The sequence below is a fragment of the Netta rufina genome (genome assembly GCF_964035555.1).
Source record: "Netta rufina genome assembly, chromosome: 12".
Lineage (NCBI taxonomy): Eukaryota > Metazoa > Chordata > Aves > Anseriformes > Anatidae > Netta > Netta rufina.
In genome coordinates this window covers 19,489,518-19,503,946 of record NC_140135.1, presented here as the reverse complement: position 1 = coordinate 19,503,946, position 14,429 = coordinate 19,489,518, and the positions used below count along the sequence as shown (strand labels likewise).

The 14,429-nt window shown below is 44.0% G+C and overlaps 1 protein-coding gene across 1 annotated transcript in view; it reads right to left on the bottom strand.

The window, feature by feature from the left end:
* HDX (highly divergent homeobox) overlaps positions 1-13,087 on the bottom strand; it is a 43,329-nt gene extending 30,242 nt beyond the window's left edge. The window contains exons 1-3 of the mRNA XM_084293943.1: positions 12,983-13,087; positions 5,256-5,402; positions 261-1,385 (exon numbers count right to left, since the gene is read on the bottom strand). Coding sequence (XP_084150069.1) covers positions 261-1,385; positions 5,256-5,402 — 1,272 coding nt within the window. The 5' untranslated portion in view covers positions 12,983-13,087. The remainder of the gene's footprint in view (positions 1-260; positions 1,386-5,255; positions 5,403-12,982) is intronic.
* Between the last annotated feature and the right edge of the window lie 1,342 nt (positions 13,088-14,429).

Genomic DNA, 14,429 nt, shown 5'->3' with positions numbered 1-14,429 from the left:
AAACCATAAAGCCCAGACTGCTCCTCATTGTATGGCTGCCCACTACAGCCACAGGCTCAGCCACACAGCTATGTGCTACCATATTTTAGTCATACCTTTGCTTCTATTTAAGAAGGAATCAGCTCTGCTGAAGGATGTAAATCGAGCACAGCTTGCAGAAATATGAACCTACCCCTTACTAGCCACCAGCCTTCAAAGAATACATTACTCATCTATGACCTTGTCTTCAAGATTTGAAGACGAATAAATTGACAGATTACCTGGTAATTATTTTGGTTTTGTGACAGCCTCAGTTGACTTGAAGATGTAAAATGAGGAGAAAAAGTACTTCTTGATGGATTAGCACTGCTATATAATGTACTGGATGTTGTATGCAACGAGGTCCGTGCAGGCAAGTGGTAGTCTCTGTTATGATACAGAACATTGTCAGGCACGTCCCTGGCATTCACCAGCTGAGAACTACAGCTCACGTTTCGTCCTGGCCCCGACAAGGCTGCGCTTTGGTTCTCTACTCGAACAGAGCTGCTACTTTCACAGTATCTTGAATAGCTTTGTATTTGTGCTCCCATGGATGCTAGTTCTTCTTCTCTAGCATACTCGTCATCCACGTCGCCAGTTTCCATCGCAATGGACAGACAGCTGCCTTCCCCCGAGCAGTGCTTCTGTGCCGTGCTTCCTCCCACGATTCTTTGAGGTTGATCTGTAACCGCCAGAGAAAACACTTCACGAATTTCCAGGTTTTGCGTGCTACAAGAAGGGTCCCTAGTATTAGCCCTTTGTCCGGGGGGCACATGCGATGCAAGAGCTGCATGTTCCGGTTTTTGTAACCTTTGACATCCCACGGGTTCAGCTTTACAAGGTCTGTGGCATATCATCGGTTTCTGAGGTAACACCAACTCTGCGGTCTGCACTGAGGAGCCACCATAGCTCTTTTTAGTGTGGCTATAAATGGAGTTCGCAGAATTCAGTACGCTTGTTTGTCTAGATAAAATAATAGTCTTTTCCCCTACTAATAGGGAAGCATTTTTACAGTGTGGTACTTGTCGTCCTATAGGGATGTGCTGCTGCTGAAAGTCTGTGTCATTTTTTCCCGAGAGTCTTGGAATAGAGGTTTTGTGTATTTCTGCCATTGAAGCATTTGTCTGCTTGGTGGATCCTTGCCTACTGGATGAGCTAGCAGGACTGTATATACCAGTAACTATTACATCGTTATTAGAAGAGGTCCAAGAAGACTGCTGACTTTGGGATCGAGCAATATTTACCACATTTCTAACTGCTGCTTCTGGAGGTACTGAGGGAGTAGTAGGGGCAGTCCCTGGGGGAGTGCCTCCAGATTCTACAGCACTCTTGCTGCTCATCTTCCTTCTTTTATTGCCAACCCACGTCTGCAAACAACAAACAACAATGACAACAAACACAAAACAAAGCATTAAATAAGCAGAAAAAAATAGGCATTTTTTTAATCTTTAAGCAGATCTGATGAAATGTTAAGTGTTCAAGTTGAGACCTAAGTTTACAAGCCTGTAAGTCATTTACTGATTATGCAGAGTCTGAACAATGCAGGGTGGAAATCCATGTCTCTCATGCTTGGGATTCACACAGTAATACACATGAGAATCCCAGTCTCAATCCCAAATCCCTAGTTTCTCAAAAACCCTAATAGACTCTATCATGCCTCCTATCCCAAAGTTATCCTTAAGATTTATTTCATTGTGGAACCCCTGTGGTGAGTTCCCCTGAATTTTAGTTTTTATATTTAGCACATTGGGATCCCAAACCATTGTTGAAATACATGGAAAAACTTCTAAAAGAAGTAAGATTCCTCAAACAAATAACTTGACAGACTCAATTTTCAATACTGCCTTGAACAGAATCTGCCAATTCTTTATTTTAGATGAGAGGAAGAAAACAAGAACAGGAACTACTCTTTCTGTTAGAAAATGATAAAACGATTTTGTGAAGTATTTAAACCTAAGGACTAATTCCTCTTCTGCCAGCTACATAAGTCAAGATCTGATGTCAAAAAGCTTTTGAGAGACAAGATTAGGACTACAGGGGTTGAATTCCAACAGAAATTTCCTATTAGGACATTTCTGAAAGTGACAATGACAATATATGGACTAATGTAAAAGACAACATTCCTTTTTTCAGGTAGGTATTTTTTCCCCTGCTATGGGGGTTATACACACAACAAAATATGCTGCTGTTTATTTTAAATAGACAGGAAAGCCTGTCCTGCAAGTAATAAATTAAAATACAGCTAAAAGAACTTAAGGGGAAATATTAACTTCAGTGTTTCAAGATAAAGAGAATTAATCTGGTGGAAGCATCAGCTCTAGCACTGGAAGCATAAGCACTGCATAACTGTTCCTGGGAACTTACAGGATCAGTGAGACAAGACTTGCTAAATTCTGTCACCACACGACATTTGTACTGAATGTGACAGCAAAAGGGAATAAGACACAAGCACCAAAGAATTAAAAAATAAGCTTTTGCATCAGCTTATGTTGGTTACTGAAAAGAATCAGATATGCATATATAAATATGGTGAAACAGTTTTCTGTACCACTATGGATATCATCTGCTGCACATCTAAAACCAAACCAACACAAGATCTCAACACTGAGCAAGCCAAACCAGTTGATGTAATCAATAAACCACCTCACCCCACAAGAAGCAACTGCACCGAGTACCTATCTTGGATTTCCATCTCATCGCATGAAAGCAGGCGAGCTTTCTTCACATACTGACACCTACTAAGGAAGTAAATAGATTTTCTACAGCAAAATATGCACTCCTGTCATACAGAAATATCTTGAAGTCTCCAATCCATTCTACTCATTTTCATTGTCGAATTTTACAAAATGCCTAATCTGAGGCATGATTCATTGCATGCAAAAAACCCCTCAGTTACTAGTGATAGAATTTAGCTTCACAAAACCAAGTGTAAATATACAAAATTACAGCCACAGGTCTCAAGTTACTGTCTTTTGTTGCATAAAACAAATTTAAATGATCAAATTTGTTTTTCATTTTTTCTTCTCAGTCAGTAAATTTTCAAGGTAGACATTATAACTAGAGACACTGCAAATTTGGGGCCAGGAAGAAAGATCCCCCACCCCTAACTTCTTCAACTGTATTAAACTAAAACCTGAAGTTTTTCTCACAACTTTCCTAAAAAGGAATCAACAAAATAAAGAAATGCAAATAACTTACTAGTAGTACTATTCACTTGGGATTGAAGTAAAGTTTCATAAGACATCCCAAGTCAGATGTCCCCCTGCTCAGAGTCCCATTCTACTGATTCTGTCCCCAGGTTCTAGGTTCTTGCTCGCACCATATAACCTAAAGCACCCACCTGAATGATCTGTGGGTGTAACTCCCCAAAAGGGTATAACACATGCTCCTCAGCATTCGGTGATAACTACGAAAAATCGTCAGAGAACTTCAACAAGACATACTGCTTATACTTACTGCAAACACAAAAAGCAACCAAGAGTAGAAGTGTGCTAATATTAATGAACAAAAACATGCTATTCAAACCCTATACAGCTCAAATGCATCTCTATCAATTTTGAAGAGGGTTAAGTGATTTTCCCAGAACTAACATTTCCACATTTCCTAATTTTAAAAGGGAGAGGCATAGTTTATATATTGTGGTAAAAAAAAAAAAATCTGTAGATGTTTACACCAAATCATAAATTGGACTCTTCAATCCATCTAAAGATTAGAAAGACTGGATGTAGTTCTATGGGATAAGGCTATAGAAATCCCATTTTGGGAAATTATTTATCCGTAGAGTTATGGCTTCTCAATTATAACACACATTTAGGTAACTCATGTTTATATTACAGTCTTATCTACAAGTGTCAGGTGCAACCTACGCATCACTTTGTTAGACACTGTACAAACTACTAATCCCTGTCCAACAGTCCTACAAAAAAAGAGGGGGGTGGGAATTCAGAGGCAGAAATGAGAGGTATGAAGAAGAGAAAGGTAAGATCATTGAAAGTATGACAAGCGCAGGACAAATACTCAGTCTGTTTCCATTGCGTTTCACAAGCAGGAAGAGTATATGGGTTGCAAAGAAGGGCACAATAAAGGAAGAGAACTAAAGAAAAAAGCTATGACACATTATTGCAGTAAGGGAAAGAGAAGAGGGAAGAGTAATAAGGTGGATAATGAATGAGGACTGCAAGCAGAGCAGACTAGCTGCCTCCTCTAGGTCCTTCAATCAGAATAAAAATAGAAAAATAGGCCCGACTGCATCATCAGCATCCAGATTCCTGTTACAACTGTTTGTCCCAGGGAGTCTGAATTTCTGGCTGACTTTCAGAACTTCCTGAGCTGAGAAAGTTAAGTTTAGTATTTCCAGAGCCTTTTGAGAGATGGGAATGAAGAATTAAGAGGCAGGAGGAGTTGTCAGTTTCAGTATACCCCAGGCATATATCTAAGAACTAGACTGGTCTTTCTTCTTGCTCCTTTATGCCCAGTGTCACAGTAACTCCTAGCTCCACTCCCACTGTTATTTTTTCAGTTAATGTTTCATGATTTCTATTTCTGCTCTAAGACAACAGCCATTTTATTGTCTAGAGTTTCATAAAGACATTATTCTTTCCCTTCGCATTGAATTCATAGACTTTGGAAGAGCTCATGCTAGCACTATTGGCATTCTTCTTCTCTAAGAAAAGAATGTACTCACTGCAAATAACCATGCATGAGCATAATATTTATGATTGTGACATGGAATACAAATGTGGCAGTGTGTTAAAAAAAAAGACTTCCACATTTTTTCCCAAATACATAAGGTTACAGAAATTGGTTTAACTAAGAATAGTTTCTTAATAACATGACCTTTCTTTGATACAATACATTGCACAAAGCTTCTATAGGGCAATTCTATTTGCAGTTTAATTAAAAAAAAAAAAAAAGAAAAAAAAAGAACACAGCAAAATACAAACACAACACCATTAACAAAAGACAAAGAAAAATAACAAAATAAAAAAGAAACAAAAACAAAACAAACACTCCTTGTGCAATCCAGGCTCCTGCTTAATACAGCAACCATGTGATGACATTTCAGAGCAAACAGACTATAAACAGGCTCACTGAATAAAAACGAACATTATACAAGCATGAAGTCTGATTTAGAGACACGTATGGAGTTAAAGACTTCAGCCCTCTGAAGATATTTTATGTAAAGAAATGAACGTGTACAACTTTAACATACAAATTTGGAAGGCCTCAGTACTTACCCTGACTACACTGAAGTCCAGTTTAGTTTCTTGTGCACACTGTAATATGAGCTGAAAGCAATTTTTACTTTGATTTGTCATTCCATTTTCATAATAACGCTGTAATATCCTTTGTTGTTCTACAGTAAATACAGAACGCAGATTCATCTAAAAATAAAAGAAGATACTCTGAAAGTTGGAATAAAAACTGTAATGCTCGTAGAATGCACAGGCTCTTATTTATGCTTGTGGTAATGCTAAGTGCTGACATCTTTAAGGAATCCTTTACCCATACTTTTACTTACTTTTACTTTCAAAAAAACTGAAAAGACAATACTGTTACAGTCAGCATTAGTGACTCCTTTGTGAGGGACTCAAGTTGAGCAGGTGAGCTACATGTTTGGAACAACACTGACAGCCTTTCATAAGCAAGTATTACATTGAAGCGCTAAGCCCAAGAGCCTCTGGTTTCAGACAAAGAAAAAAGTTTGTCACTTGAAAAAAGGAAAAAAAAAGGCATTAGGCAAAACAGAGTAACACCAGCTGCTCCAACAATATTGGCAGATTTGCGTCCCCTCCCCTACCAAAAAAAGAGACAATCTGAGATAAAAGGAAGGTTACAGTCTGGCACGAGTAGTTTCCACCGTCTCTGACTTCAGCAAATCCTACACTCCATTATGGCTGGTCAATCCCACTCCTCCTGCTGCGTCAGCACCCACACTTTGCAGCTGCAAGGTTGAAAAGATCAAGGACCAGGACTGAAGACCAACTCAAAAGACAAAAACAAAAAAGCAAACAGAAAGGCTCTGGGGGTTCAGTCCAGCCCACCGCAATGCTAACGCAGTAATATTAACACAAAGGAGGGACCACACGAACCACAGCCTGCATTTGGAAACGTGAAAGATACCATGAAACTGTACCCTAAAGTAATACCTTTTTATTTTTTTTTTTTTTAAAAGAATGCTTAAGGGTTGTTTTACAGTGATATAAACCAGTGTTGGATGCTGAACAGAGCCCAGTGCCACAGCCCTCAGGAAGCCTTCCTGCTTCATGGCTTTATCCAAAGCGGCACCAAGTTTTCCAGCCCACTCAGCCAGAACCGAGACCCTCCCTGCTCCCTCCAGAGCTCATGGGAACCTGGCGGCGCTTTCGGATCTTGCCTCCAGCACTTGGTTTCCCCACGAGAGACCCCATGCAGCCACGCAGGGCCCGAGGCTCGGTGGTGAAGGTGCTGAGGCGGCCTCGTCAGCTGCGGCCTGGTGGAAGCATCAGGCCAGGCACAGCCTCTTACGTGTGAAATTCACACCCGGGACTGCAAAAGGCAGACAGCAGGCAGCTGGATGTTACCAAGTGCGAGCAAATTACTACTGAAGGGACTCCATACTGGCAAAGTTGGGTTTCACACTTGTTACATGCTCTACACGGGCAAATAACATACAATCCCCTGGCTATCTAGCTCCAATTAGTATTACCAAAACTGGTAGGAAAAGCCCCATCACCACAAGGTTTCCAAAATGGGGCCTTTATTTTGTCTCACACAGAAAGCTGCCAGCTGAGACAAATCAAGCCACTGTCCAGGAACAGTCTGCATCTGACTCAGTGCTTCAGAAAAGGGAAATGGCACCAGCCACAAGTTATGTTTAATACTTTCAGTATTTACATAAAAATAACGCAGAACAAACTGAAGAGTAAGAAACCACACTGTCACCTTGCAGGAAAATAAAGCTAAGGGGGCAACCCTTTGTAGCTACCAACTTTTAATTGTTGATTTTGGAAATCTCAGATGGAAAGGAGGAGAAGGGAAATATACACAATCTTCGCAGAACATCTAACAGCAAATAAAGAAAATCATTAAGGGGTCACGAGCAGGAGCAAACACCCAACACCCTTCATGTTATTAAGATAATTATGCTAGTTAATGGTAATGGACACTTGAGTTCAACAGGCCTCTAAAAAAACACTGAACATGACAGGACAAGATCCAGTTTCTGTCCCAGTACCAGTGGTCCTGTTTTATTTAGCTGAGATCAGCACCCAAGAATGACCTCATCAGAAATAGTTATGAACCTTCTGTCTTCCTGATGCTGAAGATGAAGCCTGTCATCCAATATACATCCAAAATACACATTGCATGACAGACTTCGCCTACCTCAACTGAGAAGAGGTCACAGTCTGGTTTGTTAAACACCGCATTTTTGTGGTTACCTTTCAAGTGCTTGGAAGTTACACCTGCCAACTAAAACATTGGTAAGATTCCGTAGCAACTTTTGCCTTCGAGTCTGATCAAGTACAGCTCGGAGTATCTGTGCAGAGGCAATCAGGATTGGATTTAAATAAACAGATTGCAGGACACTACCGATACAGTTACGGAAGCTGAGTCATAACTTTATTGTTAGAATGTAAGCTCAACTTTCAAAGGAGCAAGTAAGAATTTATTAATGCTTTTTGCATTTTATACTGAACCCGAGGTCAACAAAGAGCTCTGTACTGCCTCCCACTGCCCAACCCATCCACACACATTTACCGAAACTACAGAAAAATAAGACAAGAAAATACTCTTATTTCTAGTTCCAACTGATAAAAAAAACTCACTAGCTATCCTGCACTGTAAGACAATCTTATTCATTCTGTTCTGCCAATTAATTCATGGAATATCCCGAGCTGGAAGGGACCCACAAGGATCATTGAGTCCAACCCCTGGCCCCACACAGGACCACCCAAATCCCACATGTCTGATAGCGGTGTCCAAACGCTCCTCGAATTCCAGCAGGCTTGGTGCTGTGACTGGGGAACAGGGAGCAGCCTGTTAAAGGAAGTTTTTAAAAACTGTCTGTTATCAGGCACAACAAAAATGTAGGGCTAAATAGCAGAACAGTGGGCTTATGCCGGCAGCTGTACCTGCCCAACAGAAAATGAGGTTCAACTTCTACCCAAAGCCAACTGACCAATTCTGTGGTGCTCCACTGCAGCATTTCTCTCACACCCCACAATACCGTCACCTAAACTACAGTTGTTCAGCGTAACACCATCAATAACAAGAAGATGTTAAGCTGTAGAGTGCACAAGGGATAGGAAACCTCAACGTACAGCACTAACGTCTGGGATGAAGCCCAAGAAACCCATCCTGCCCCCCAGGAAGCTGCAGTGGTTTTTGCTATTTGGATTCCAGATGTAGCAAACCTCACAAGATGTTCATAGCTGGGCAGGAAATGCAACTTCTCGTGAAGATCTCAGATAATAAAGAACAAGAGGAAGGAAATCAGGAATCACCTTAATTTCAGATGGTAAATTGTTGGGCTTTTTTTTTTTTTTTTGGTTTGTTTGTTTCTTTGCTTGTTTTAATTGCCCACATAGTTTCTAATTAGGAATAAGAAATCACAAGGTTATTACTACTATTTCTACTACGACTAACAGTAAACTTCCAAGCATTCTACCTCAATAGCATAGGACAAAACTTGCATGCTGTCTTCACACAAGTGTGCAGGACATTTAGCAGTATTTCTTCTCTTGCATGCTTAAAAATACAACACCACACTGATAGCACATTATCTGTAAAGTCTAGATGGAAATCAGTTTGCTATCAGCAGTTCTTAAGCACATACTTAGGATATCCTGTGCTGAATAACCCAATTACTGAATGTTTGGAAACTCCATTAGAAAGCCATATATACTCCCAAAGCACCAAACTGACAGCAAGGTGAGCGGTGCAGTTGATAAAGCAGAAGGGAGGTTTAGACTAGATAATAGGAAGAAATTCTTCACTCTGGGGGCGGTGAGGCCGTGGCTCAGGCTACCCAGAGGAGCTGTGGGTGCCCCATCCCAGGCAGTGCCCAAGGCCAGGCTGGGTGCGATTTGGGCAGCCTGGGCTGGTAGGAGGGGTCCCTGCCCATGGCACTGGGGACTGGGTGGGCTATAAGGTTACTTCCAAACCAATCCGTGATGGTCATGTTAATTCACAAGGTGTTGCCTCTGCACATCCCATTTCACAGGCAGGTTTTGCTTATTCCCATGCTTGTCAAACCTACCATTTACCTACACTGACTACATTGAGCATCCGCAAAGGGGAAAACGTGACTTGGAGACTACAACCATACAAGGTATATTCATCAAAGTATTACACTGAGGCTTTTTGGAGAAGTATTACTGATTTTGCATCGGTTTCTGTAGCTGTTCAGAACTGGGTATTAATTCTTGCACTTCGACACTGGAGATCCCCAGCTGCCAGTGGAAATATCCACAGACTGGAGATAACTTACAGAGTGCTGACGTCGCTAAGCAGTAATGCAGCCCCATTAGTATCAAGGTAATCAGAAGTTGATACGCCTTCACAATGAACTCAGTATCATTCAGGGGAATCTCAGTAACTTCAAAGGCAATAATCTCCTTTTCCCAAATCGTGTATCCACAAAGCACTCCGGTTTCTTCAGATTTCTCACCTTTATCCTGAACCTCAGACTCCGAGTTAGAAATCCACGTGGATTCTTATCAGGATTTAATTTTTAATGTTTGACTTGCCAAGCTTAGAAAACACACATTGGAGCTTTTCAGAAAAACAGGTGTACTGCTGGTGGGCAATACATTGGAACTGAAGAGAGACTGTTACAGAATTCAGTAACATTTGTTAAATTCAGGCAAAGCAGTAAGTAAAGTGAAATTCCATGAACCTTCAGAAAAAGGTAGGGGTAACAAAGCAGTATTTTTGAAGACTCAACATCCACCTGCTCTGCTAATAAAATAAGGCAGCTTCGGCACGTATTTTGATGTCTAAGTGACAGTGCTGAGAACAACCTATGACAAGTTTAAAAACAGGTTTCCTCTAAGTATTTCCTTCACAATTGCTGTGTGTCCTAAGCCAACACACATCATTCAGCTTCCCAGGCTGGTTGTCTCCCACTCCTCAGTCTTTGGTGAACCCATCAAGATAAAGATGTTAACCCTCACTCCCCTTCTAAACTGAAAGCTAATTGAAAAAAATAATAAAATAAAATAAAATAAAATAAATATATATATATATACATATAATAGCACCAGAAGAACCCCTTCTCTATATGCAGCAGTTAGGCAGATGTAAACAGCCCAAGTGCTGAAGTCAGACCCTGGGGATCTCAGGCTCGTGAGAGGTAAGGACCACGATGGGAACTCCATGCCCTTCAGTTTCTCCAAGACTGCTGAATACGAGCCTCAGGAAGGACGATCCTACTAACACACTTCAGCCTGTCACACTGGCTCCTCGTCAGATGAGATCAAGGTTATTCTTACAGCTGAACTTCTTTAGACAGCATTTGAGCAACTTTTCCCAAAGTATCCTTCTTTTTTCCCTTTGTGCAAGAGAGCACAAGGGAAGAAGGGAGAATTAAAGCCAAGCTGGCTCCTGAAGTTTGCTTCATGCAACTTTGCATTTGCTTTATGAAACACGTACTTAACGTAATGACGATCCCACAGTTTGCCACAACTGCCTAGTTCTTCCGCTCTAGCTGCTTTATTCAGCTTCCAGAATTAAAAATCTCTCCAGGGAGACCTGGTGAAGCCCAGAGATGTGTTTTTAGAAACTACTGAAGACAACTTGGTGTCAAGGAGCATCACAAGAGAAGGAACAACCATAAGAAAAAGGGAATATTCCTGTACTGATGATTCCTTATTAAAAAAAAAAAAAAGAAAAGTGCTCCACAATGACTACTTGAAAGGTCTGGGGGAAAAAGTAAATGGAAAAAGAGAAGCAGCAGCAGAGGGAAAAGAATAAATCTGTCTGTGGTCTAAAGTGAGTCTACGATGTGTAGCATTACAGACATCAAAAAGTCTGGGAATGTTAAGATTGCTGAGCCAAGTAAACTAACTTACAAGGTAAGTCTCTGTAAGATGCTGCGTTAAAAATACCCATACATTTGAAAGATGCGAAATAAAAATTTAAGGATATCCCTCTCATTCCAAGCTGTAACAGAAATCAGTCCTGGAGTTGAAATCACACATCACACTTAAGAAGATTTTTACACAGAGAACGAGCCACTGTAACTGTGTAAAATTATTTTACACTATAAACCATTATAAAACTGTCAGGGATTAACACAGGGGTAAAAGGGAACAAGCAGGGTTGTTTTGTGTTTTGTTTTTTAACCTCAGCACCATACAAGAATTTGTTTGGTGAAAAAAAAAAAGTCCTCTTGTAAAAGCCTCTAAGCCTACTGCTCTTCTAGTCTGCCCATCCTCAACAGGCGCAGTAAGAAAATCAGCACGTTCCTCATTTCAATTTTTCTTTCCATCCACAGAACTCCAGTGGTACAAAATAACAAGACTCAGTGCCAATACAAACCCGAGACAAAACTGCGACTATAATAAGGAAGCTATTACATACATAAATAAAACAAGACCACGGCAGAGACACTATTAGCTACAGCTTTAGAAACCTGACCTGAACTAGCAATCAGTTCATTCACTTCCCATGTCTGGTAAAAACTGAGTTTTTTCACACATCCCAAGGGGAAAGTTAAGAAACAAAATAAAAACACAGTAATGAATTCCCCCCAATCACACAGCGTGCATGAAGGTAGCAGACACCCAGCACCCATGGTTAATCCCCTGAAGGTGCAGGTTGCTGGTCCTTTCCCATGCAGGCTGTCAGCGCGGCAGATCACGCTGATCCATGGGTGAGTGTAATACGCTGCCTGTCCCATGAAACTACTTCTAAGTCTCTGTGACTTACAGCAGCAGGTACAGCATTTGCAATCTAGTATAATTAGAGTTCTGCTTATAAAACTCAGCCCTTGCTCAGGGACAAACGAGCTCTCAGAAACTTGGTAACAGCATGACCTATGGCATCTGCTCCGCAGGTTTATGCATCTCACCTAACTTTATGCATGCTGATGAGGCTTCTGGCCTCAGCTGCATCAGCCCCGTTTTAACTTAACCAGGTACAACAGCGTTTGTAAAGCCCTTGTCAGCAAAAAGGAGTCAGTTTTACCCTGGGGACATCAACTGCTTCAATACTCCAGTTTGGAGGGTGTTGGGACTACTTTTGGCTGCCACTTAGTAAAAACTTTGTAAGGTGTAGGGCTTTTTGGGGAGACCTCATGGTTTATTATTTGCACACTCCAGTATTATTTGTGTAGGTTTGGGTGGGTTATTTCTAGTAAGCCTACGAACGAGAGCACGAAAGGCCCTTGCAGCACTAACTTGGAAAACTGCACTAAACCCAGGGCACAATCAAAGACGGTTTTATTCCAAGCTTTATTCCCAGTCTGAAGGACACCACACTCGATGCGGGGCACCTTCACCCCTCAGTGCTTGCCCCAAACCAACAGCCCGGGCAGCCGAGGCCCCCCCTCAGGCCGGGCCCGCGAAGCCCTAGCAACGCGCCCGGGCGGCGGGGAGGGGGAGACGCGCTCTGTGCGCATGCGCCCAGCCCGCCCCGAGGCCGCGCCGCGCACGCCCGCCCGCCCTCCCTCCCCCCGCTGACGCGGCGCATGCGCACGCGGCCCCCCTCCCGGCGGCGCGGCGGCTGCGGGCCCGCCGGGAGGGAGGCGCAGCGCGCGTGCGCGCCCGAGGCGGCTCCGCGCGCGCCAGCCCGCGCGGCGCCCCCCCGCGCGCGCTCTCTCCCCCCCCCCCCCCCTCCTTCTCCCGCCGGCCCCGCGCCGCCTCCCGCCCGCCCGCCCCGGCCGCGGAGCCCCCGGCGGGTCCCGGGCCGCCCCCCTCCCCTCATTGCCCGCCGCCCCCCCCGGGGCGTTGCCCGGCCGCCGGCCCCTCGGCGGGCTCACCGTGCTGCGCGGGGCTGCGGCTGCAGGCGGCCGGGGCTGGGCGGGTCCCGGCGTCACACAATGAAATCAGCGGCCCCGATCAGCCATTCTCAGCATGATCGTGACGTCAGCGCAGACAGCGGCCAATGGCGGCGCGAGATCAGCGCCGGCCGGGACAGCGCGCGCCCGCCCCCCGCCCCGGGGTGTGTGTGGGGGGGGGGCACACGGCGGCCGGGGCGGGCTGCGAGGGCACGGCGCGGTGCGCGGGCACGGCGCGCGCGCACGGCGCCTGCGGCCTCGCCGCGGGCACGGCGGTGCCGGGTGCGTGAGGGGAGAGCCGGGCCCGGGGAGCTCGCAGAGCCCGCACCTGGCGCGGAGTCGCCTCACGGCCGGGCGGGCTCTGGGTGTCTCCAGAGATGGAGGCTCTCCGCCGGCAGCCCGTCCCAGCGCTCTGTCGCCTCACAGTGAAGTCTGAGGTGGATGTGAGGCCCCGGTGTGTGCACCACAAAACCTCCTGGCACGCCGTGTGCCCGTCCTGAGCAGTTCACACCACAAGTCCCTTCATGATCAGACATGGTTAATGTTGTGCCATGGTGTTGGGCCATCTGGGCTCGTCCAACATCACTGTAGGGCTGAAATACAAGAATGTCACTGGAAGGCACAAGAAAAGCAGTCACTATTTCTGTATACTCAACTGATAATAAGTTATTAGTAATGTTGAGAGACCTTAAAACCAATTTTTGACATACTCAACTTTCACCATCTCGCCTATGGGTTCCCACATAGCAGCAGGATGCGCTGCGTGTTCGCTCGCTCACAGCTAAACCATGCCCTTCACGAGCAGCCTTTAGTAGGTGAATAGTAGTTTGTGTTCTGTCCGCATTTTAATTACATTTCCTCCGCCACATCGGAAAATCGATCAATCAATTAATAAAGCTTGATTTAGCTAAAGATTTTATGTTACTGATACTGTTTTCAGCCAAGTGCCAGACTTCACTTAGCTTTACCGCTTTATATAGCAGAAAATGGACCAAGGCAGCTGATGAGCCCCCAGGAATTCCCCCCGGTACAGCACATCTCCCCTGGGGCAGCTGCTGCCGACCGCTCTGTGCTTCCCACAGAAAGCCCATCCAAAAGCTGTGCTTTTTGGGAGCCCACCAGGAGGACCATGAACGGGCTGAGGCACGAAGGGGAGGTCCCCCAAGGCCTGTGCGCTGGCTCTCATTTTCTTCTCACGTTGTCTGGGGTTTGGGAAAAAAATGGTTAAGACAGTCTCTCAAAAATCCTTTGAAAGAGCTAGCAATATTTGATAAAATGCAGCTTATTAAACTTTTTAAATGCTGAATAATAGAAAGTAATACTTCAAGGGCTCTTGTCTGACTAACAATGGGCTCACAGGTGCTCTTTTTACAGCTTATATCAAAAAGCCATAGAACCATTCTTGAAGGAGACATCAGCTGTGTACTTA